Source organism: Magnolia sinica, chromosome 9 (genome assembly GCF_029962835.1).
Source record: "Magnolia sinica isolate HGM2019 chromosome 9, MsV1, whole genome shotgun sequence".
In the NCBI taxonomy this organism is placed as follows: domain Eukaryota; kingdom Viridiplantae; phylum Streptophyta; class Magnoliopsida; order Magnoliales; family Magnoliaceae; genus Magnolia; species Magnolia sinica.
The window spans coordinates 2,099,957-2,122,500 of record NC_080581.1 but is presented as its reverse complement, the minus strand read 5'-3'; the positions used below and the strand labels follow the sequence as shown (position 1 = coordinate 2,122,500).

Here is a 22,544-nt window from a genome sequence, read left to right as displayed (position 1 = left end):
CAGGTTCAGTCTATATGCTTGTTTGTTTATTTCTTATGCTCGCCATGTCTTTTATTGTTTTTACCTTTTTAGGCCAATGATCCCAGTGTGGAGTGTACTGTACGCTTGAGTTGGTGTGGGGGGCATCCAAACCATGCATCGATGCAGGCCATCATGAAATTGGGACGCCCCAAAAATCAGCTGGATACAACTCAGGTGGGCCACTCACATGGAACAGTGTCAATTCATGCCGAAAACTCTAAAATCAACACGGTGCTGCCCACCTGAGTTTTGGAATGGCCTGATTTTTTGTTGTCCCATGATCCAAGTGGGGGCACACACAATGAATGGGTCGGCTTATAAACATCATGGTGGACCCCAAACAGTCACCTACGGTCATCCTCCCCTCTGCATTGTTCCTTAGGTGCAATGTTGTGAAAACCGTTATCATTTTCCAAAGCGTAATCGGGGTTGAAGCATAAATTGTAAGATTATTATTATTATTATGTTTTGAAATTTTCTTAAAAAATTAAAAAAATATGAAAATCATAAATAAATTAGAAAAATAAATAAATAAAACTCATCAATCATCCCTTTGCCATTAATATGTACCGAGCAACACCATGTCGTAACACTATTAAAAGATTCTTATCTTTCCTTCATTTTTTGTCTTTCAATAAATTTCCTTTAAAAATCATACAAGGATCCTTTAGTAATTTTTGTTCATGTTACAGTTCATGTTGGAAAAGTGGCATTTGATACTGTAGACTGATGAAAATAGATATTTTGATTTCTAGACATCACTTGACAATACATATAAGTCCACAGATTGTAACCATTCATAAAGTCATTCCAAATAAGTCATACATCATTTTGGTGTTTCGACCAGCTGAGAAGTAAGAAATCACAAAAAAAAGCTCCGTGAGTTAACATTGAAGAGAATATATATCATTTAATCTCTTATAAAGAACAAATAAAATAATTTACCCTTTTCTAAACGATTCTTAAAACCCTTAAACCCCCCGCCCCAAATTTAAAACATAAAATGAAAGCCAAGTGAAGCTTAAAATGGAAGAAAATAAGTATAATTTGAATTGTAAATCGGTATTTGAATCGTAAATCGTAGGATTCAAATCATAGAGTTGTAGGATTCATATAAAAAAGGGATTCAAGGTGGGATTCAAATCGTTTTGCTTAAGATTCAACTAAAATCATATATCGGAAATCTTGACTTGTAGGATTTTGACAACACAGCTTAGGTGTGTCTCACCTATGGCTGATCGTAGGCTCTGGGTCTAACCTAGGGGGTGCAAGTTAGTTGCTTGATCCTTCTTTCAAGGTGCTGCTCTTGATTCCAATCATGCCTCATAACAGTGCTCCTGCTCCTGCTTCCTAGCCGTTTTATACTTGCTAACATTTTAAATTAGACACTTCCCTGCTCTCGCACCCAAATCTGTTATCACTTCATACTTCACGCGACTATAGGCACAACCAATGGGACAGTCTGGATGTGGGGCCCCCTCTGCTCGACACTATTGGAACCTCCCGTAGTGTTGGCTACATGGGATCATTACCCTTATTCTTTCTAGGCAAGCTGTATGCTCACCTGGTCATGCTTACAGTCTATGTTGTCGAAGTCGAGCTCATACCTTAATTGGAGAAATGCATTATTGGTTTGGTAGAGGGCCCTCTAAATGTTGGTGCACGGCCATATTAACACAGCAAGCATTTATATCAATCCAAACCCTTCCATTGTGGGCCTCACTGCAGACAGGAGATATCCCCAAAATCAGATTAAACATCCTAATCTCCAATTAATGGATTTTTGTTCAATTGTTCAATTTGTTCAATTTGGACTTGTCAACCTATCTACTTAATCTGTCCATATCGCCACTGACTTGATAGTTAAGATCGTCTGTTGAGCCACAATTTGTCACTGCCATTCAGAATGGGCCAAGCGATACTAGTCACTCCTAAGTAGGCCGACTCGGGCCAATTCACCCCCAATTCCAGTGAGTTGCAACTCAACCCAAGATCGGACGAGTCGGCCTATTCGCTGTCTTAAATCCATGCTTTGAACTCTATTTACTTTTACATCACATCCATGCTATAAGATGATGTTTTCCCACTCGGGAAATTATACAGTAGAGCTGGTTGAGCCATAATAAGGTAATCACCAATCAGTGTATGCCATGTGTCATCTAAAAGAACTTATCAAAAATTTCTTCATTATTTCTCTCTGAAAAGTGTTTTTAATATGCCACATGGCATACAGTGGTTGGTGCTCTACCTTCTTCTTGTTCAACCGGTTCTACTGTATCATTTTGCGGTACACATCATACCTGTGGGCCACATAGACTAAAAATCACAGCCTATACACCCCTTGTGGCCCCCGCAAAAATCAAACAGCCCTGATGCCATAAACCCATGCAATGGGGACCCCAAGTCACCTTAGCATTTCCACATATCTTTTCAAGTGTTAAGACTACTATCTAGTTTTCTATCATTTCCCATTTTACTAACCCCTTGAAAAACAACTGCAGCTATCAAAGGGCTGATCCAAACTATGTAATGCTGACACCAACAAAGGAGCACCTAGCAGAAGGCATCCTTCAGAATATTGGCAAGCGGCCGATGCTGCAGAGGGACATAAACTTGGGGAATTTCGACCGCGTACCAAAGGAATTGAAACCCATTGGCAAAATCTTGTAAAATTTCAGTTCTTTTCTGCAAGAAGGCCATGGCGCTTTTCCTTCCCTGTCTTCTTATGTCAGTTTTGCTGATGCAAATTTCTAGGAATGTTTGCATTTTTAAAAAAAGAAAAATTTATGGGAGATTTCTAATTTCTATTCTTGATGGGAATTTGTCTAATTTGTCTACTTCAAATTCTGCTGTTGTGAAATGAGAACTGATCACCAACGGCCAGTTGGATGCTTAACTTGCAGTCCTATTTCTCCCACCAAAATTTCACTTGTGTAGGACATCTGGCCCATTTGAATGATGGGCTGGCCGGACCATGAAGATCACCTGGTGCAAAAATCAGGTAGGTCCACTCATTGGGCTGCCGGCAACGTCAAGATCAGTGGACAACTGACAGTCTTGTGTCAGCTTACTGGCTTGGCTCACCTCATCGGTGGATTAGCCTGATTTTGAGAACAGGAGATGTTCAGTTCGGGGTCTACACATCTGACACGTTGGCAGGGAAGGGAGCTTGCAGCAGGTTGTAGGTGATCAGTTGTTGAAACGGTGGTGATTGAATGCTCACCATTAAAAACTTCCAAGGGCCCACTGTAAGCAGATCCATAATGTTTATTTACCATCCAACCCGTTGATAAGGTCAACCAGACCTGGATGAAGGGAAAATATAAAGATCAACTTGATCCAAAACTTTTGTAGGCTACAGAAAGCTTTTAATGGTCATTCATCACTTTTTCCAGTGCTGTGGTCCACTGGAGATTTGGATTTTCTTAATTTGTGGGAGAAGGTCCTAAAATGAGCTGAACAGACGGATGGGCGGCGTGGATATACAACACGTTAACCAAGGTGGGCCCCACGTGGTAAGGGTAACACGCACTAAGGTGTGCTGCAAGAAGCAAGTGAAAGGGTGATTGGCACAGTTCATCAGGGCCCACCCATGATGGATCCTTTCCATCTAATGTATACGCTGAATCCGGTTAGAAGATCCTCACCGCTGGTGGTTGGTAAATTGCAAGTTGATGATTCAAACAAGAAAAGAAGAATCCAAATTGTTGAGCTATGTCTGATACTGGGGTTGCCCTATGCGATGAATGGTATGGATTATGAGCCAACTCACTGAAATGCACCGATTAGCCAGTCTAATTTTCTAGTGGAATCAAGTCCACATTATCGGTTCCCATTCATGGAGGAGGACTTATGTGGTCCTTGGTGAGGCGGGTTTGGGTCCTTTTTTCCTGCACCTGTTTGAAAATTGGGATTGGGCTTGGATCCCATTGCACACGAGTTTAGGATTTTGGAGTGCTACCCGATCTTGATGAGTTTGGAGTGCCACCGGGGAGATAATCCTGGCCGATCAATGAAGGACCTGCAAATGGTGTGTCAGCAGTGCTCATGCAGCCTCTTCCGTGGGCCATGGCTGGTTCCAGGTTGATTTTTAAACCTCTAGCCAATCCATCATTTCAAAGCCAACATAATCTATAGTCTGCTGGGTATGATGATAATCGGTGACTACGAGCATGCCTAAGCAGCGGACGGCTAGGACCTTTTCCCTGGGACCCAACAGATTAACGATCCAAATCATCCAACCATGTAATAACATATCAGATCAACATTCCGGATAACTGGTAGGGCTCATGGTTAAGCAATCTAGACCATTTATCTGTTGGGCCTCACCATGGATGGCCCGTACCTCAAAAGCTTCCCTGAAAGACAATACATTACCAAAAGCTTTGAAAGTTAAATTAAACCAACAATGAGATGTGTGGGACCCACCGTGGTGCGTGCAAGACATTCAATCCGTGAGGCCCCTCATCTTCTCCTTGGCGGCCAAAAGTCAGGCCAAATCCAAAATTGAGTTGGGCCACACCGTTGAGAACAGCTGGGATAGGGTGACCTGCCATTAAAACCTTCAAATTGTGTGTGGGCCCCACTGTGTTCTGCATGTGCCATCCAATCTATTCAGATATGTTCCCGTGCCAGGATGAATGAACCTACTCAAAATTAGGCCATTCCAAACTCAGGTGGGCCACACCACACAAGTTTGGAGGTCTTAGGCATGATTTTACATGCCGTGACCCATCTAACTTTTCTATCAGCCTGGTTTTTGGATGCTGAGGAGAACATGAGGGGACGTATATGATAGAGGGACTGGATGTCACCCACACATCACGGTGTGTCCCACACATGGCCGGCGAGGCTTAACCTATCTCTCTTGGTAGTGGATCCGGCCTCTTTCCGTGGGTACCACACATGACCTTGAGTTTCGGATCTGCTTATTTTTGGCCCATGTCCTTGCGTGGCCTGGCAGAACGGATGGATGGGGTGGATTTCTCACAAACAACAGTGGGCCCCACCCAGCTTCCGGGACGCAAGCAATTGTTAGAAGTACTGGATCCTGGGCCCCACATGTACAAACTAAAAACCCGAGCACGTCAAGCACGTCCTGAGTCAAGTTCCTCTAAAAATACCCGAATGCCCGCTGCAATCTTGCGCGCCTCCCTCCACTCCTCCCACTATCCTCATCCGGTGTCGGCCCGCTGCAATCTTGCGCGCCTCCCTCCACTCCTCCCACTATCCTCGGAATCGGTAACTCAGTACGCTCTTATCGTACTGAGTAAACTCTGTGGGGCCCACCTTGAAAATAAATGGTTTGTCCACACCGTCCATACGTTTTTTCAGCTCATTGAAAGCGTTGAGCCCAAAGTTTAAGCATATCCAACTCTCAAGTGGATCATACCACAGGAAACAGTGGGAATAATGATTTCCACCGTTGAAACCTTCCTAGGCCTTACAGTGATGTCCATTTGTCATCCAAGTTGTTAATAATACCACAAAGACATGGATGAAGGAAAAAAACAAATATAAGATTAATACAAAAATTCTGTGACACTCAAGAATTATGCAACGGTATAAGTTCAATTCACACTGTTTCATGTGGTGTGGTGCATTTGAGATTTGTATATCCTTCAATTTTGGATACAAGTTATAAAATTATCTAATAAAATAGATGGACGAAGTGGATAAAATACATAGATCATGGTGAATTCTACAAAGTTTACGCAGTACGCTAAGGGCCTGTTAGGATGCCTGTAAGTTCTTTTAAGTTGTAAGTAACTTACCTGTAAGTCACTTACAAGTGAAAGTTACTCATAGGTAACCTGTTTGGATGTAAGTTGTAAGTCACTTACAAGTAAGTTAGTTTTTCTGTTTGGATAACCTGTAAGTTACTTACAAGTAAAAAGTTGTATATTCACATCAAGCAGAACTTAGATTAAGGAATTGTTATAAAATGTTATAATCATATAAAAAAAATATGGGATCAAATATGTTATTTTCTTAAGCCCATCAAGATGAATATCTGAGATAATTATTAAGCTAAAACAATCATCAAGTGAGTTATAAAAGTGGGCCCACGAATTCAAAATATCCATAATATGGAGTAATAACTCAATTTAAACATTGAGAATAAACTTCCTCAGTGAAAAACTCGGCAACACAAATAAGGTGGGCCTAAAATCTCCAATGGAGAAACGGTTGGGCAGAGTGGATATATAACACATCATCAAGGTGGGCCCATGGCAGGGGTAACACCCACTACCATGTTACCAGTAATGCAATCAGATTATGTACCCAGTTGCTGGTGTACTTTTATTACACTAAATAAATTTAGTTGGGCCCACTATAAATGTATACCCAAAGCTCAAGTGGACCGTATCACAAGAAACAGTGGAAGTACTGATTTGGACGGTTGAAACCTCTCTAGCACCCATAGCGATCTTTATTTGTCATCCAACTTGTTCATAAGATCACGAATACCTGAATGAGGGGGAAAAAAATCAGCTCAATCCATAACTTCTGTGGGCCCCCAGAAATTTTCAACGGTGTACACTCAATTCACACTATTTCCTATGGTGTGGTCCACTCGATCTTTGGATATAGCTAATTTTCAAGTTCAGGACTTAAAAATTAAGTATTAAAATGGATGACCGGTGTCGATCAAATACATACACCACAGTGGATCCCACATATTTTAAGCATCACTCAGCACTCAATCCCTTCCCGCCGATTACTCAGCTGCGGACAGGTTGGCAAGAGTTCTCTTGAGAACTTTTTGAGAACTCATCACGCGTGACTTGAGTCCAAAATCTGAACGGTCCACGTGATGCTGAACCCCATGAAACTCCTATGACCCAACTGTTACTTTGATCTAAAACATTGGTGGGCCATAACAAAAGAAAACATTTTCCTACTTTGATTTGTATCTCTCTTTTCTATGGCCCACCAGAGTTTTAAATCACGGAGAAAATTAGTCGCTGACGGTTTCACGGGATGCTGCATCACATGGACCGTTCGGATTAGAGGTCCATGACACGTGTGAAAAAATGCACACATGCGCAGGTGCGTATAAGTGAGCGTGCCTCATCGTGTAACGTCAAGCCACTACTGTTTTCAAAGATTAAAAAAGGGTCGATGAAACCGGAGAAAATGACCACTGTAAACAAAACCTTTTACCTAGCGGTTTTTATGAAGGAATACAAACTTAAGTGACCAACTTAGACTAGCACGTGCGGACAGCGACTTTGAAGACGAAACTACCCCTCCTTTTGCACTGCGAAGATGAGCGCTGACGCTCCTTCAACTGAGAGTTCTACGAACGGCTTAAAAGAGATCAAAGTTACATGGCCCACAGCTATGTATTTATTATATCCACAACGTTCATCCATATTTCGAGATCATTTCGGAGCATTATCAACAAAAATAAAATCATATCCAAAGATCAACTGGGCCACACCACACGGAGCAGCGGAAAATTGATTTTCATCGTTGAAACTTTTGTAGGGCCCACCATAACATTTATTTTCCATCCAATCTATTCATAAGGTCACAAAGACCTGGATGAAGAGAAAAAACAAATTTCATAATGATCCAAAACTTGTGTGGCCCCTAAAAGGGTTTCAACGGTAGACATTCAAGCAGAATGGTAATGGCGTATGGACGGGGATACGGATATAGCTACGGTTATAATCCGTAGCCATAACAGTAGCTTGGCGATCAATCATGGATCCCATGATTCCACCGCAAGTCGCTGTCCCTATCGGCGATTAATCGCAAAATCCGCGATTCCATCCCCCGATCTATGCTTACGGATTATAACCATAGCTAAAACCGTAATGCACTTTCTTTTTTCTTTTCTTTTCTTTTCTCTCTTTTCTCTCTTTTTTTTTTTTTTTTTTTTTTTTTACATGGAGAATTTTATTCTACCTACATTTTTTCTAACACATATTTATATAAATATGTAAATATAAGCATATTAAAAAAAATTCTCTTTTTTTTCATTTCTTTCTTTATTCATATAAAAAGAATATTTTCTAAAGCAAAATTAGTTACTTGACGTACCATATATAATTTTAGGGTTGAAAGTTGGGCGGGCTCAACCCGACCAACTTGTGACCGACCCAACATTGGGTTGGGCTTGGTTAGGATTTATCAGGTTTGGTCTTGGGGTTGGGCCATACAAATAGCAACTCGATAAAACTTGAGTTGGGCTTGGGTTGAGGTCTCGGGAATTGCCAGAAAATGCATGGAAATGACCGTGAAATGCATGGAAATGACCATGAAATGAAGGAAAATAACCATGAAATGCATGGAAATGACCATGAAATGTATGGAAGTGACCATGAAATGACCGTGAAATGCATGGAAATGACCGTGAAATGAAATGGATCGCTGGGATTGACCGTGAAATGCATGGAAATGACCGTGAAGTGAAAGGAAATGACTGTGAAATGCATGGAAATGACCGTGAAATGAAACGTAATCACCGGGATTGACTGTGAAATGCATGGAAATGACCGTGAATTGAAACGGAATCGCCGGGATTGCCCTTGAAATGCATGGAAATGACCGTGAAGTGAAGGGAATTGACCGTGAAATGCATGGAAATGACCATGAAATGAAATAGAATCATTGGGATTGACCGTGAAATGCATGGAAATGACCGTGAAGTGAAAGGAAATGACCGTGAAATGAAACGGAATCGCCGGGATTGATCGTGAAATGCATGGAAATGACCGTGAAATGAAACGAAATCGCCGGGATTGCCCGTGAAATGCATGGAAATGACCGTGAAGTGAAGGGAATTGACCATGAAATGCATGGAAATGACTGTAATCAAAACGGAATCGCCGGGATTGACCGTGAAATGCATGGAAATGACCGTGAAGTGAAGCGAATTGATCGTGAGTGAGGGAAGCTAGAAATTGAGCGAGGCAACGTACAAATTAAACGAGACAACCTAGGAAATGAGCGAGGAAACCCAGTCGACCCCGCAAATGGCATTCACACCCCAAACATTTGAGATCATTTTTTGTTCCTCTAATAATTGAAACAAGGAGAAACAAGTTTTTAAAATAAGGCAAAAACCAACTTTGGTGTATGTGAAATCTTTTCGTATTTCAATTTTTGACTCAACGTCAAGGGCTATTGATAAACATAAACTGAAAATTGAGCGGGCCAAACCGGAAAATGAGCGAGACAAACTAGAATTTGAGCGGGCCAAACTGGAAAATTGAGCGGGCCAAATTGGAAATTGAGCGGGATAAACTGGAAATTGAGCGGGCCAAACTAAAAATTGAGCGGGACAAACTCGAAATTGAGCGGGCCAAACTGGAAATTGAACGTTCCACCGAAATTGAGCGGGCCAAACTGAAATTGAGCAAGACAAACTGAAATTGAGCGGGACAAATAGGAAATTGAGCGGGCAAACATGGAAATGAGCGGACAAACTAGAATTTCAATGAGCTAAAAGAAATTTGGCGAGGCAAACATGGAAATGAGCGAGACAAGAAAAACTGAAAATTGAGCGGGCAAACATGGAAATGAGCGGGAAAAACTAGAATTTCAGCGGGTCAAACTGGAAATTGAGTGGGCAAACATGGAAATGAGCGAGACAAACTGAAAATTGAGTGGGACAAACTGAAAATTGAGTGAGCCAAACTGGAAATTGAGTGGGACAAACTGAAAAATGAGCGGGCCATCCACCTCTAGAGCCATGAACAGACCTAAACAAGGAGAGAAGGGCTAGTTTTGCCAACTTCAACTGCTCTTGGGAGTAGTTAATAAACTCTAGAAGATTGAAAATCCATTGTCCTTACACAAATGTGCAAGTCCTAAAACATGAAAATATCATACTAGTCATAGCATTTTTTTAGGTACGTTAGAACTGTGCTTTGACATAATGAATACCCTGGGAAATAAGCCACTTTCAAAATACCCACCAATATAGCTTCTCCAATTTTACCAATTATAAGGGTAAGTCTTTAGAATTTTAAGAAACAAAACTATGTGAGATTACTTCAGGATCATTTGAATTGGGGGCATCTAGATGCATTGGATATTTCAATTACCGGGCATTGCAATGCCTGGATGGCGTAACTGCTGGCAATTGAACATAAAATAATGAAAAGCTGAAAAGCTGCAAACATAACATAAAACAATGGCTCTTCGATATAAACCCATAAAACTTGTAGTAGAAGACATAGAACATTGTGGGGATGTTCTATGCACAATGAAGCCAAAATGTGAACTATTTAGACCACCTAAGGTGGATCCCACATTTATAGGGCTAGGGTATATCCAAATTCTTCATCAGTTATAGGGGATGCGCCTAATATAAGTTTCCAACAACCCAGGGTATATTTACCAGATTACTCAATTTTTATGAAAATGTTCCTCAAACGAACATCCTAGCTTATCCTCTTGAGGCTGCATGCCTTTAGAATGCCAAGAATATCACCTGATTGCTGAGAAACCAGTTCTGAATGGTCTCTCAATTTGGTGCTGGATGTCTTGGAGGGACCAAACATCTAACCTTTTCTGATTCAAATCCTTTTGGATGAAAAATGTAACATCCCGTAATTTTCAGTACTCGAGTGTTACTATTATAATCTAGGTTAGCGTATTTGTATGAAGATATAAATAACGTACACTGTTCGCCATCATTTGATAAGTCACAACTCATTACTTAGTGTTAATAGTCAGAATGCCAATATCTCATATCCCACCGTTAATTTAAATAAATTGGTAACTAAATGTTAAAATCCCATGCATTTTGGCCCACTTAGAAGCCCGAATAATTTAATCCTTAAAATCAAATACTTATAGAAGACTGAATAAATAAATAAATGGCTCTAATTGGGCTGTTATCCACATGAACAAATTAGAAATGTACATATATTTGTATATATATAAATCTAAAAACAAATAAATAATTTATCGTAAAAAAAAAAAACATGAAGAACATCTCCAAAGAGAGAACCATGAGAATTAAATACGAATAATTGATAATATATATATATAATAAATTAAAATGAAATATGAAATATTCCAAAAATGTTATTTAATGTTATAAATATATATTAGACCATTTAATTCATAATCTGACAATTAAAATCTAGTTAAATGGTTCTGTAGACCCATTTTAGCCGTTGACATTCAATTTCAGAACAATCCGACCATTAGATCGACGAGAATCCACCGTTGAGGGAAAACATCGTGCCCATCTGACCAGTGGAACGCGCCATAAGGACAAAGGAAGTCCCCAAATGTAATAATACAGCCCACCTGGGCCGTGGCTCCACCCCAAACCTAGGTAGGACCTTTAAGATTGAACCCCAAGACAATTGATCGGAGCAGATCAGACACCGGAGCCGTGATGTGCCCCAAAGATAGGTGCACGTACACCCAAGCTCTAATGCACGATGTACATTGAACAACTCCCTGCGGTCAAATAATGTTTGACCGAACTCAAATCCAATTTCTTAAAGCACATCTCCCGCCAAACGTACGATTTAAAAATAAGTATCTTTGAGCTTCAAAGTGGACCACCATGGCCAGTTTCTGGGTAATCCAAACCGTTCATTTTGTTGGTGGGATCCACCCCAACAAAACCATATTAGGATAAGGGCCTCTGCAGAGGAACGAAGGAAATAGCTTTGAGCCGTCCATTTTTAGCAAACACAGCTGGGTCTTTAAAGGGCGGACGGATTGCTGGCGTGAAGGGCAAGGCGGCGTCGGTTTACCCAAGGAATCACTGACGTGCACCGCCAGCCAAAGAGAATTCTCTCTCTCGAGCCATACACTCCCTGACATAGATAAAAAGTGGAAACAGAGCTTTCCATTTATAGAAAGCGGCGTCTGGCACCGGCGGCCGTCGATTGGGGATGGGCAGAACCAATCCCAGCCTTTGGATCTCCATCTCCTTGCCTATAAAGGGAGATGTTAGTGCCCTCAAAATCCACATCCAAGGAAGGATGAAAGAAAGAGAGGAGAGAAAACTGAGAGAGGGAGGAAACAGAGAAGAAAATTGAGCGTACGGTGAGCTCGGCTCGCACTGCCCCCACTCAGTCCGTGAGAACGGACCGAGCCGAGTCAGTGTAAGTCTGCAGCCACACCACTTGAGGGGTGAAAGAGAAAGGAAAGTGAGAGAAAAGAGAGGAAGAAGGTGAGGGTGGTGGCTGTGTGCGTGACAACCCAAGTTCGGGTCGGACCTAACTGCACCAGGTAAAACTTCTTTCTCTAGGAACTCTAAAACAAACTGGGACTAAAGCTCCACCACGCCTCTCCCGCACCTGAAACAAACCCCCAAACAAAGCCTTGTTCATAACTGAAAAACACCCTGCAGCTAGAACCACACGCCGGACCAAGAACAGGCCTTGTTTTGGTGTCGATGGTGGCCTGCGTTCAGGCACTGTTTCGGGGCCGAAACTGGCCCAAGTATGGCTCTGTTTTTAGGCCAAGCAGTGACGTATAAATGGCATCAGGAAGTTGTTAAGACTGAGTTCTAGGACAGCCTAAAAATCGGGCTTTGTTGAGCTGCTGCACACCTCAGGAAAAAATAAAATAAAATCGAACGGAGAAGCGGCCATTTTTCGACATGAAAACGGCCCTGATGGGACCATTCTTTGGCTGAGAGAAGTGGCAATCACCATGCCACCATTTGGGCATCGACATGAGTGTGAAACGGCCAGGAAAAGAGCCGTGGTTGAGCTGAAAATCAGAGCCGGGAATGATTTCCAAAACGGCTGAAGCAGGGACCGTTTTCACGATAGGTAGGGTGCTGTACATGTTGCAAAGCAAGGAAGAAGTGCCTGTGGGCTACACCAAATACACCTGGGCCTTGCCAAATGCAGGTGGGCCTCACCCAAAACAGATGGGCTGCCTTGGTTTTAGGCCCTGCACAAATGCAGGTGGGCATGCGCACAGTGTCAGCAGGTGGACTCCACCGTACCACAGTTGGTGGGCCACATATATGGTCCCACCTTGATGAGGCAGCTTGTCCAGGCCGTCCGTCCATTTTCCCAGGCCTTGGACGTCCTACTTTAAAGAAGAAATATATATATATATATATATATATATATATATATATATAATAGTGTATTGAAATATAGAAGCATGCATCTTTACGTGCATGTGGATACAGCATAATATAATATACTATATTGCATACAGCACCGCTGTTGAATGCGTCCTTCCATGCAAATGTGATGCATGAGGACTGCATACAGGCCGTCCATCAGAGGTTTTCTACGGGCCGGATCTGAGAAGTTCATCCAAACCTTCCATTCTCAGCTCACCGTTGCGATAGTATGGAGTCCCCTCCATTTCATGTAGTAAAGTATTACATGTGGGCCCCACACCCATGTGGAACCCATGATAATATAATATTCAGATTTATATCAGGTACATATGAGTTATAACGTTTAGATAGGTATCAGAGGCATGCAACGTTATATAAGGCTGGAATATACATCAGATGCATGTAATATATGATATTCATATACATGTGTATGTGGCATTAATATGATAATTACATGTATAATGGGCACATGTGGTGGGCCCAACTAAAAAAAGCTGGTGGCCTGCACTGCTGGCGGGCCACACCATCAAGCCACAGTGGGCCGCACAATGCCCAAACGTCCATCTAAAAACGATGTGCCCAGGACCGTCCATCAAAAGACGTTCTGAGCTGGGCTGCCCTACACGTTCAAAATAATAATAATTATAATAATAAATGTATATATATATATATATATATATATATATATATATATATATATATAAATGCATATGATGAAAATAAAAAAAAAATAATAATAATAATAAAGTGATATAATAAATAATTAGGAAGTATTGTATAGCACATGTGTTGTGGTAGGGACCACTTACACATAAACTCACCCAGCCGTCCATCTGTTTTCTTCTGGACGGTGGATTTCACTGATTAACTGACATCAGTAAGATGGATGCCATCTTAAGGTATGTAATACCTCTCAACTGTCCAGACTGCAGGCCCCATTTGTCATGGGCGTATGGTGCATCCACACCATCCAAGAGCCTAGTCATATCCCTGGTGGGTCATGCCCATGAGGTATATGTGGTATCTCAACCGTCCAGGTAGGATAAACGGTAAGGCAGGGGAGCGCTGCTATGTATGTATGCATAAACGTCCATCCTTCGACTGTGGTGCGTGGGCCACCACATCGCACGTACCTTATCCACGACACCCAATCCAGCTAGAAGTGGGGCCCATTTACATAGGACCCACCCTAATGTGCATATTATACATCCACTCCGTCCTTCAAGAACCATGGATCCTTGGCCGTCCATCAATGGACGTAGCTAGATCATCCATCTATGGACATCCAGCGCCAGATGTGAACACCCAAATCCATAGCCCCACTGGTAGGCTGTGTGGAGATACCTCACTTCAGCACTTGAGGTTTTGAAGGCTAACATGGAATGTGTGTACTATCAGGGGTAGCATCAGTGCCATCTAAACCATCCGTTAGATACACCCCATGATTGGTCAGAGATGGCCGAGATATCAAACTACCTTCTAAAACTCTACGTGCCATACATGTGGACTCCACCCTACTATACATGATTCATCTAAACTGCCACCTCGTGATGTGTTGCATATCTGCACCATCCACGGGACTTCACTGTGATATATCTGTTAATCCAAGTCGTGGGAATACCTGACAAATGTAAATTATAACTCTAGGAGACTCCCTGAGTAACCCCGGACCAAAACAAGGCTCAGACCAAGTTCGAAAACACTACCATACAGGTGATGATTCTTCCCCTTGGGCTTTCCATTTTTCCATTAGTTTAAGTTATAGTTATTTCCATTTCATAATCACATGTGTTAATTGTTGGAATTAAATTGCTATATTACATGCTTAATGTTTATCCTGCATATTTATTCATTCTGTGGAATATTTGTGGATTGCTTGTGGAACTTAAATTAGTACACCAATGGGAAACCCCCACCTATATGTGTACACCCATACTTGGGATGTAACCCGACTGGTTGTGATAGTAATGGACCTTCGGCTTAGTGGTTATTGAATGTTGGTTTAAATTAATCACTGATGTGGGCCTACCATCCAGGGTTGTTGTGTCCAATGATTTTTCAGGGATGGTCTTTTATCGCATGGTTTTGATACTCGCCCTATGTGGCTTATTTTGGTATTTGCCTTATGTGGCTTGTTTTTGGTATCACCCTATGAGGCTTTGTTATGGTATTTTACTTATATGGGTTCGATATTTTTATATCGTGTAACCATGCGATGGTAAGCCCCATATACTGAATATGATTGGCCACTAGTCGATTGAGTTCCATTAAACATCTTAAGGTGGTAGCCTCATGAGCCGGGGATGGCGGTAATGGGACACTATGCCCGAGCTGTTGGCCTATGCTTGGTGACGAGCCCCCGTAGTGACCTTGAGCTTACCTAAATTGGCTGATTGTAACTGGACTAATAACGGTTTGGCTAATCATGCATCCATAGCATGTTGGCGATGACGGGTGGGTAATTCTGGATGCTGTAGCACGTGCCCTTAGGATCTTTAGGGTATCATTTCACTAGCTCCCAGACCACCGACTATCGACCCTATCCGATTGGATGATTTTTCCAGGTCGATGATTTGCATGGGTGACGAGCCCAAGTCCGGCTGGATGTGCATCCCCAGGCCGATGTGCATACATGCATCCATGCATTTAAAAAGATTACATCATGTATTGTTTTGATGGCCTTGTTGTTTTATAACTATGCTTACCTAATGCGGCGGTGTGTAATCTTGAGGGGAATTCACACTGAGCTGGCCACTCATCCATCAAATATACAACCGTACAGGTAGTGCAGGTGACCCCGTATATTGGTGAGGAGCAAGCTATGGTTGACAAGGGTGCATGATTCTATTTGCTAAGGGTTGCTACATGATTTTACAGTTCAAGATTGTTGCAGTTTATCTTATTTCACATGTAATATTATTTCATTTTGTATTCGTGAGGATGGGGACATTGGTTTGTATAAGTCATTATGGGTAACCACTTGTATATTCTAAATGAAAATTTAAACTTCCCTTTTAGCTTACTTGTCCATTCTACGCTCATCTGCTTACTCTGATAAAGAAAAGAAAAAAAAATACGTGAATTTGACCATCCTTTAAGATTAACACTCGGGTTTTTGGGAAACGAGTCATATACTCGGGTCCTGAAAACACGGGGCGTTATAGTTGGTATCAGAGCATAGTTTGGACAAACTTGGCCTTGGGAAATGATCTTATACAAGCCTCGAATGTCTCAAGTTAGGATGTTCGAAATTAGAAATTCGACTTAGGATAATTTTCCCTAAATATAGAAGAATGATTGGAAATGTAGAAACCCACACTTAGTTTCCCCTCATAAATAATTAAGATAGTTAAAATGATGTGAAATCCCTTATATGTAGAAGTAATTGAGAATACAGGAACCCAAAACTTTAGGCCCCCTAGAAACTTGTTTGGAGGACTGAAGAACTTAGGAATGAACTTAGGTCCCCCTTAGAAATTATTAGAATAACCATTTGAACTCATTTGAACTTCCCCCGTAGTTAGGAGAAATTGTGAATATAGAAATTCCAGATCTTAGGCCCTTAGCACATTTTTGGATAATCTTAGGACTTGGGAATTGAACTTAGATTCCCTTGGAAATCTCATGTTGAACTAGGAGTTAAACTTAGGTACTGTGGAAGAACAAATACCGACCATGACACATTGGAGATCCAACAAGAACATTCCTTGGACTTAACCCTTGGTGAACAAATTTTATAAATCTCAAAATTTGAACTTCTTTAAAGATTTTGTAGTTAGAAATCATGTGGTTGTCATCTCCAGGGAATGAAACAACCTTAGGCATTGTAAGGAAATCCCATTACTCACCACATTGTACATTAGGTCAGTCGTGGGTCAGTCGTAAATGTTCCCCAAACTTGAAGAATCATAGTAGGGGCTATAGATTAAATTCCCTAATGCATCTCGTTAACTAGAGACAAGAGTTTTCGTGAATCTCAACACTTAAGATTAATTAGTGACGAAGTCATAGAATTCTGAGTAAATTTTCAACCTGAGACTAAGCATATTAGAACTAGATTTGAAAATTTCAAATTCAGGTTCCCTATAGAAATCCTGGTCTTGAAACTTCCAAGTAGTGCATTAGGTGATCAGAGCGTGCAGTGGAAGCGTAATGGGCCGCATAAACTTGAGGATATAAGATTACATGATATTTTCTAGAAGTCCAGAATAATCAGGATCACGGATTGATGGAACCATATTTAGACAAAGTTTACATGGTTTGACCCAAATTCTAAGTCCTAGCAAATCTCAATGACTCCAATGCTCTGATCAAGTAAAGGATCGAGATTTAACAGGATTATGAATGGATACCAAAATCCTCTGTCCTGCGTATCAGGCTCAAACCTACTACGACCATCTATTCGTGTTAGCCTGAACATTGAAAATTTGAAATCTTTAAGGGGAGTAGGTTGCAATGACTCTTGTTTTAGTAGTGAGTTATGAGCACTTACACAAATAATCTTAGTGCAGAAAACGAGCGGATGCATACGGGCACCGTAAGATTGATTGTATTGAATCTCGAGGACGAGATTCTCTTTAAGGGGGGTAGAGTGTAACATCCCGTAATTTTCAGTACTCGAGTGTTATTATTATAATCTAGATTAGCGTATTTGTATGAAGATACAAATAACGTACACTGTTCGCCATCATTTGATAAGTCACAACTCATTACTTAGTGTTAATAGTCAGAATGCCAATATCTCATATCCCACCGTTAATTTAAATAAATTGGTAACTAAATGTTAAAATCCCATGCATTTTGGCCCACTTAGAAGCCCGAATAATTTAATCCTTAAAATCAAATACTTATAGAAGATTGAATAAATAAATAAATGGCTCTAATTGGGCTGTTATCCACATGAACAAATTAGAAATGTACATATATTTGTATATATATAAATCTAAAAACAAATAAATAATTTATCGTAAAAAAAAAAAAAAAACATGAAGAACATCTCCAAAGAGAGAACCATGAGAATTAAATACGAATAATTGATAATATATATATATAATAAATTAAAATGAAATATGAAATATTCCAAAAATGTTATTTAATGTTATAAATATATATTAGACCATTTAATTCATAATCTGACAATTAAAATCTAGTTAAATGGTTCTGTAGACCCATTTTAGCCGTTGACATTCAATTTCAGAACAATCCGACCATTAGATCGACGAGAATCCACCGTTGAGGGAAAACATCGTGCCCATCTGACCAGTGGAACGCGCCATAAGGACAAAGGAAGTCCCCAAATGTAATAATACAGCCCACCTGGGCCGTGGCTCCACCCCAAACCTAGGTAGGACCTTTAAGATTGAACCCCAAGACAATTGATCGGAGCAGATCAGACACCGGAGCCGTGATGTGCCCCAAAGATAGGTGCACGTACACCCAAGCTCTAATGCACGATGTACATTGAACAACTCCCTGCGATCAAATAATGTTTGACCGAACTCAAATCCAATTTCTTAAAGCACATCTCCTGCCAAACGTACGATTTAAAAATAAGTATCTTTGAGCTTCAAAGTGGACCACCATGGCCAGTTTCTGGGTAATCCAAACCATTCATTTTGTTGGTGGGATCCACCCCAACAAAACCATATTAGGATAAGGGCCTCTGCAGAGGAACGAAGGAAATAGCTTTGAGCCGTCCATTTTTAGCAAACACAGCTGGGTCTTTAAAGGGCGGACGGATTGCTGGCGTGAAGGGCAAGGCGGCGTCGGTTTACCCAAGGAATCACTGACGTACACCGCCAGCCAAAGAGAATTCTCTCTCTCGAGCCATACACTCCCTGACATAGATAAAAAGTGGAAACAGAGCTTTCCATTTATAGAAAGCGGCGTCTGGCACCGGCGGCCGTCGGTTGGGGATGGGCAGAACCAATCCCAGCCTTTGGATCTCCATCTCCTTGCCTATAAAGGGAGACGTTAGTGCCCTCAAAATCCACATCCAAGGAAGGATGAAAGAAAGAGAGGAGAGAAAACTGAGAGAGGGAGGAAACAGAGAAGAAAATTGAGCGTACGGTGAGCTCGGCTCGCACTGCCCCCACTCAGTCCGTGAGAACGGACCGAGTCGAGTCAGTGTAAGTCTGCAGCCACACCACTTGAGGGGTGAAAGAGAAAGGAAAGTGAGAGAAAAGAGAGGAAGAAGGTGAGGGTGGTGCCTGTGTGCGTGACAACCCAAGTTCTGGTCGGACCTAACTGCACCAGGTAAAACTTCTTTCTCTAGGAACTCTAAAACAAACTGGGACTAAAGCTCTACCACGCCTCTCCCGCACCTGAAACAAACCCCCAAACAAAGCCTTGTTCATAACTGAAAAACACCCTGCAGCTAGAACCACACGCCGGACCAAGAACAGGCCCTGTTTTGGTGTCGATGGTGGCCTGCGTTCAGGCACTGTTTCGGGGCCGAAACTGGCCCAAGTATGGCTCTGTTTTTAGGCCAAACAGTGACGTATAAATGGCATCAGGAAGTTGTTAAGACTGAGTTCTAGGACAGCCTAAAAATCGGGCTTTGTTGAGCTGCTGCACACCTCAGGAAAAAATAAAATAAAATCGGACGGAGAAGCGGCCATTTTTCGACATGAAAACGGCCCTGATCGGACCATTCTTTGGCTGAGAGAAGTGGCAATCACCATGCCACCATTTGGGCATCAACATGAGTGTGAAACGGCCAAGAAAAGAGCCGTGGTTGAGCTGAAAATCAGAGCCGGGAATGATTTCCAAAACGGCTGAAGCAGGGACCGTTTTCACGATAGGTAGGGTGCTGTACATGTTGCAAAGCAAGGAAGAAGTGCCTGTGGGCTACACCAAATACACCTGGGCCTTGCCAAATGCAGGTGGGCCTCACCCAAAACAGATGGGCGGCCTTGGTTTTAGGCCCTGCACAAATGCAGGCGGGCATGCGCACGTGTCAGCAGGTGGACTCCACCGTACCACAGTTGGTGGGCCACATATATGGCCCCACCTTGATGAGGCAACTCGTCCAAGCCGTCCGTCCATTTTCCCAGGCCTTGGACGTCCTACTTTAAAGAAGAAAAAAATATATATATATATATATATATATATATATATAATAGTGTATTGAAATATAGAAGCATGCATCTTTACGTGCATGTGGATACAGCATAATATAATATACTATATTGCATACAGCACCACTGTTGAATGCATCCTTCCATGCAAATGTGATGCATGAGGACTGCATACAGGCCGTCCATCAGAGGTTTTCTACGGGCCGGATCTGAGAAGTTCATCCAAACCTTCCATTCTCAGCTCACCGTTGCGATAGTATGGAGTCCCCTCCATTTCATGTAATAAAGTATTACATGTGGGCCCCACACCCATGTGGAACCCATGATAATATAATATTCAGATTTATATCAGGTACATATGAGTTATAACGTTTAGATAGGTATCAGAGGCATGCAACGTTATATAAGGCTGGAATATACATCAGATGCATGTAATATATGATATTCATATACATGTGTATGTGGCATTAATATGATAATTACATGTATAATGGGCACATGTGGTGGGCCCAACTAAAAAGCTGGTGGCCTGCACTACTGGCGGGCCACACCATCAAGCCACAGTGGGCCGCACAATGCCCAAACGTCCATCTAAAAACGATGTGCCCAGGACCGTCCATCAAAAGACGTTCTGAGCTGGGCTGCCCTACACGTTCAAAATAATAATAATTATAATAATAAATGTATATATATATATATATATATATATATATATATATATATATATATATATATATATATATATATAAATGCATGCCTAGAAAAAAAAAATAATAATAATAATAAAGTGATATAATAAATAATTAGGAAGTATTGTATAGCACATGTGTTGTGGTAGGGACCACTTACACATAAACTCACCCAGCCGTCCATCTGTTTTCTTCTGGACGGTGGATTTCACTGATTAACTGACATCAGTAAGATGGATGCCATCTTAAGGTATGTAATACCTCTCAACTGTCCAGACTGCAGGCCCCATTTGTCATGGGCGTATGGTGCATCCACACCATCCAAGAGCCTAGTCATATCCCTGGTGGGTCATGCCCATGAGGTATATGTGGTATCTCAACCGTCCAGGTAGGATAAACGGTAAGGCAGGGGAGCGCTGCTATGTATGTATGCACAAACGTCCATCCTTCGACTGTGGTGCGTGGGCCACCACATCGCACGTACCTTATCCACGACACCCAATCCAGCTAGAAGTGGGGCCCATTTACATAGGACCCACCCTAATGTGTATATTATACATCCACTCCATCCTTCAAGAACCATGGATCCCTGGCCATCCATCAATGGACGTAGCTAGATCATCCATCTATGGACATCCAGCGCCAGATGTGAACACCCAAATCCATAGCCCCACTGGTAGGCTGTGTGGAGATATCTCACTTCAGCACTTGAGGTTTTGAAGGCTAACATGGAATGTGTGTACTATCAGGGGTAGCATCAGTGCCATCTAAACCATCCGTTAGATACACCCCATGATTGGTCAGAGATGGCCGAGATATCAAACTACCTTCTAAAACTCTACGTGCCATACATGTGGACTCCACCCTACTATACATGATTCATCTAAACTGCCACCTCGTGATGTGTTGCATATCTGCACCATCCACGGGACTTCACTGTGATATATCTGTTAATCCAAGTCGTGGGAATACCTGACAAATGTAAATTATAACTCTAGGAGACTCCCTGAGTAACCCCGGACCAAAACAAGGCTCAGACCAAGTTCGAAAACACTACCATACAGGTGATGATTCTTTCCCTTGGGCTTTCCATTTTCCCATTAGTTTAAGTTATAGTTATTTCCATTTCATAATCACATGTGTTAATTGTTGGAATTAAATTGCTATATTACATGCTTAATGTTTATCCTGCATATTTATTCATTCTGTGGAATATTTGTGGATTGCTTGTGGAACTTAAATTGGTACACCAATGGGAAACCCCCACCTATATGTGTACACCCATACTTGGGATGTAACCCGACTGGTTGTGATAGTAATGGACCTTCGGCTTAGTGGTTATTGAATGTTGGTTTAAATTAATCACTGATGTGGGCCTACCATCCAGGGTTGTTGTGTCCAATGATTTTTCAGGGATGGTCTTTTATCGCATGGTTTTGATACTCGCCCTATGTGGCTTATTTTGGTATTTGCCTTATGTGGTTTATTTTGGTATTGCCCTATGAGGCTCTGTTATGGTATTTTTCATATATGGGTTCGATGTTTTATATCATGTAACCATGCGATGGTAAGCCCCATATACTGAATATGATTGGCCACTGGTCGATTGAGTTCCATTAAACATCCTAAGGTGGTAGCCTCATGAGCCGGGGATGGTGGTAATGGGACACTATGCCCGAGCTG

The 22,544-nt window shown here is 41.6% G+C and overlaps 1 protein-coding gene across 1 annotated transcript in view; it reads left to right on the top strand.

The window, feature by feature from the left end:
- Positions 1-2,850, top strand: part of LOC131256632 (uncharacterized) — a 19,477-nt gene extending 16,627 nt beyond the window's left edge. The window contains exons 13-14 of the mRNA XM_058257571.1: positions 1-3; positions 2,523-2,850. The exon at positions 1-3 is cut by the window's left edge and continues 70 nt beyond it. Coding sequence (XP_058113554.1) covers positions 1-3; positions 2,523-2,691 — 172 coding nt within the window. The 3' untranslated portion in view covers positions 2,692-2,850. The remainder of the gene's footprint in view (positions 4-2,522) is intronic.
- The last annotated feature ends 19,694 nt before the right edge of the window (positions 2,851-22,544 follow it).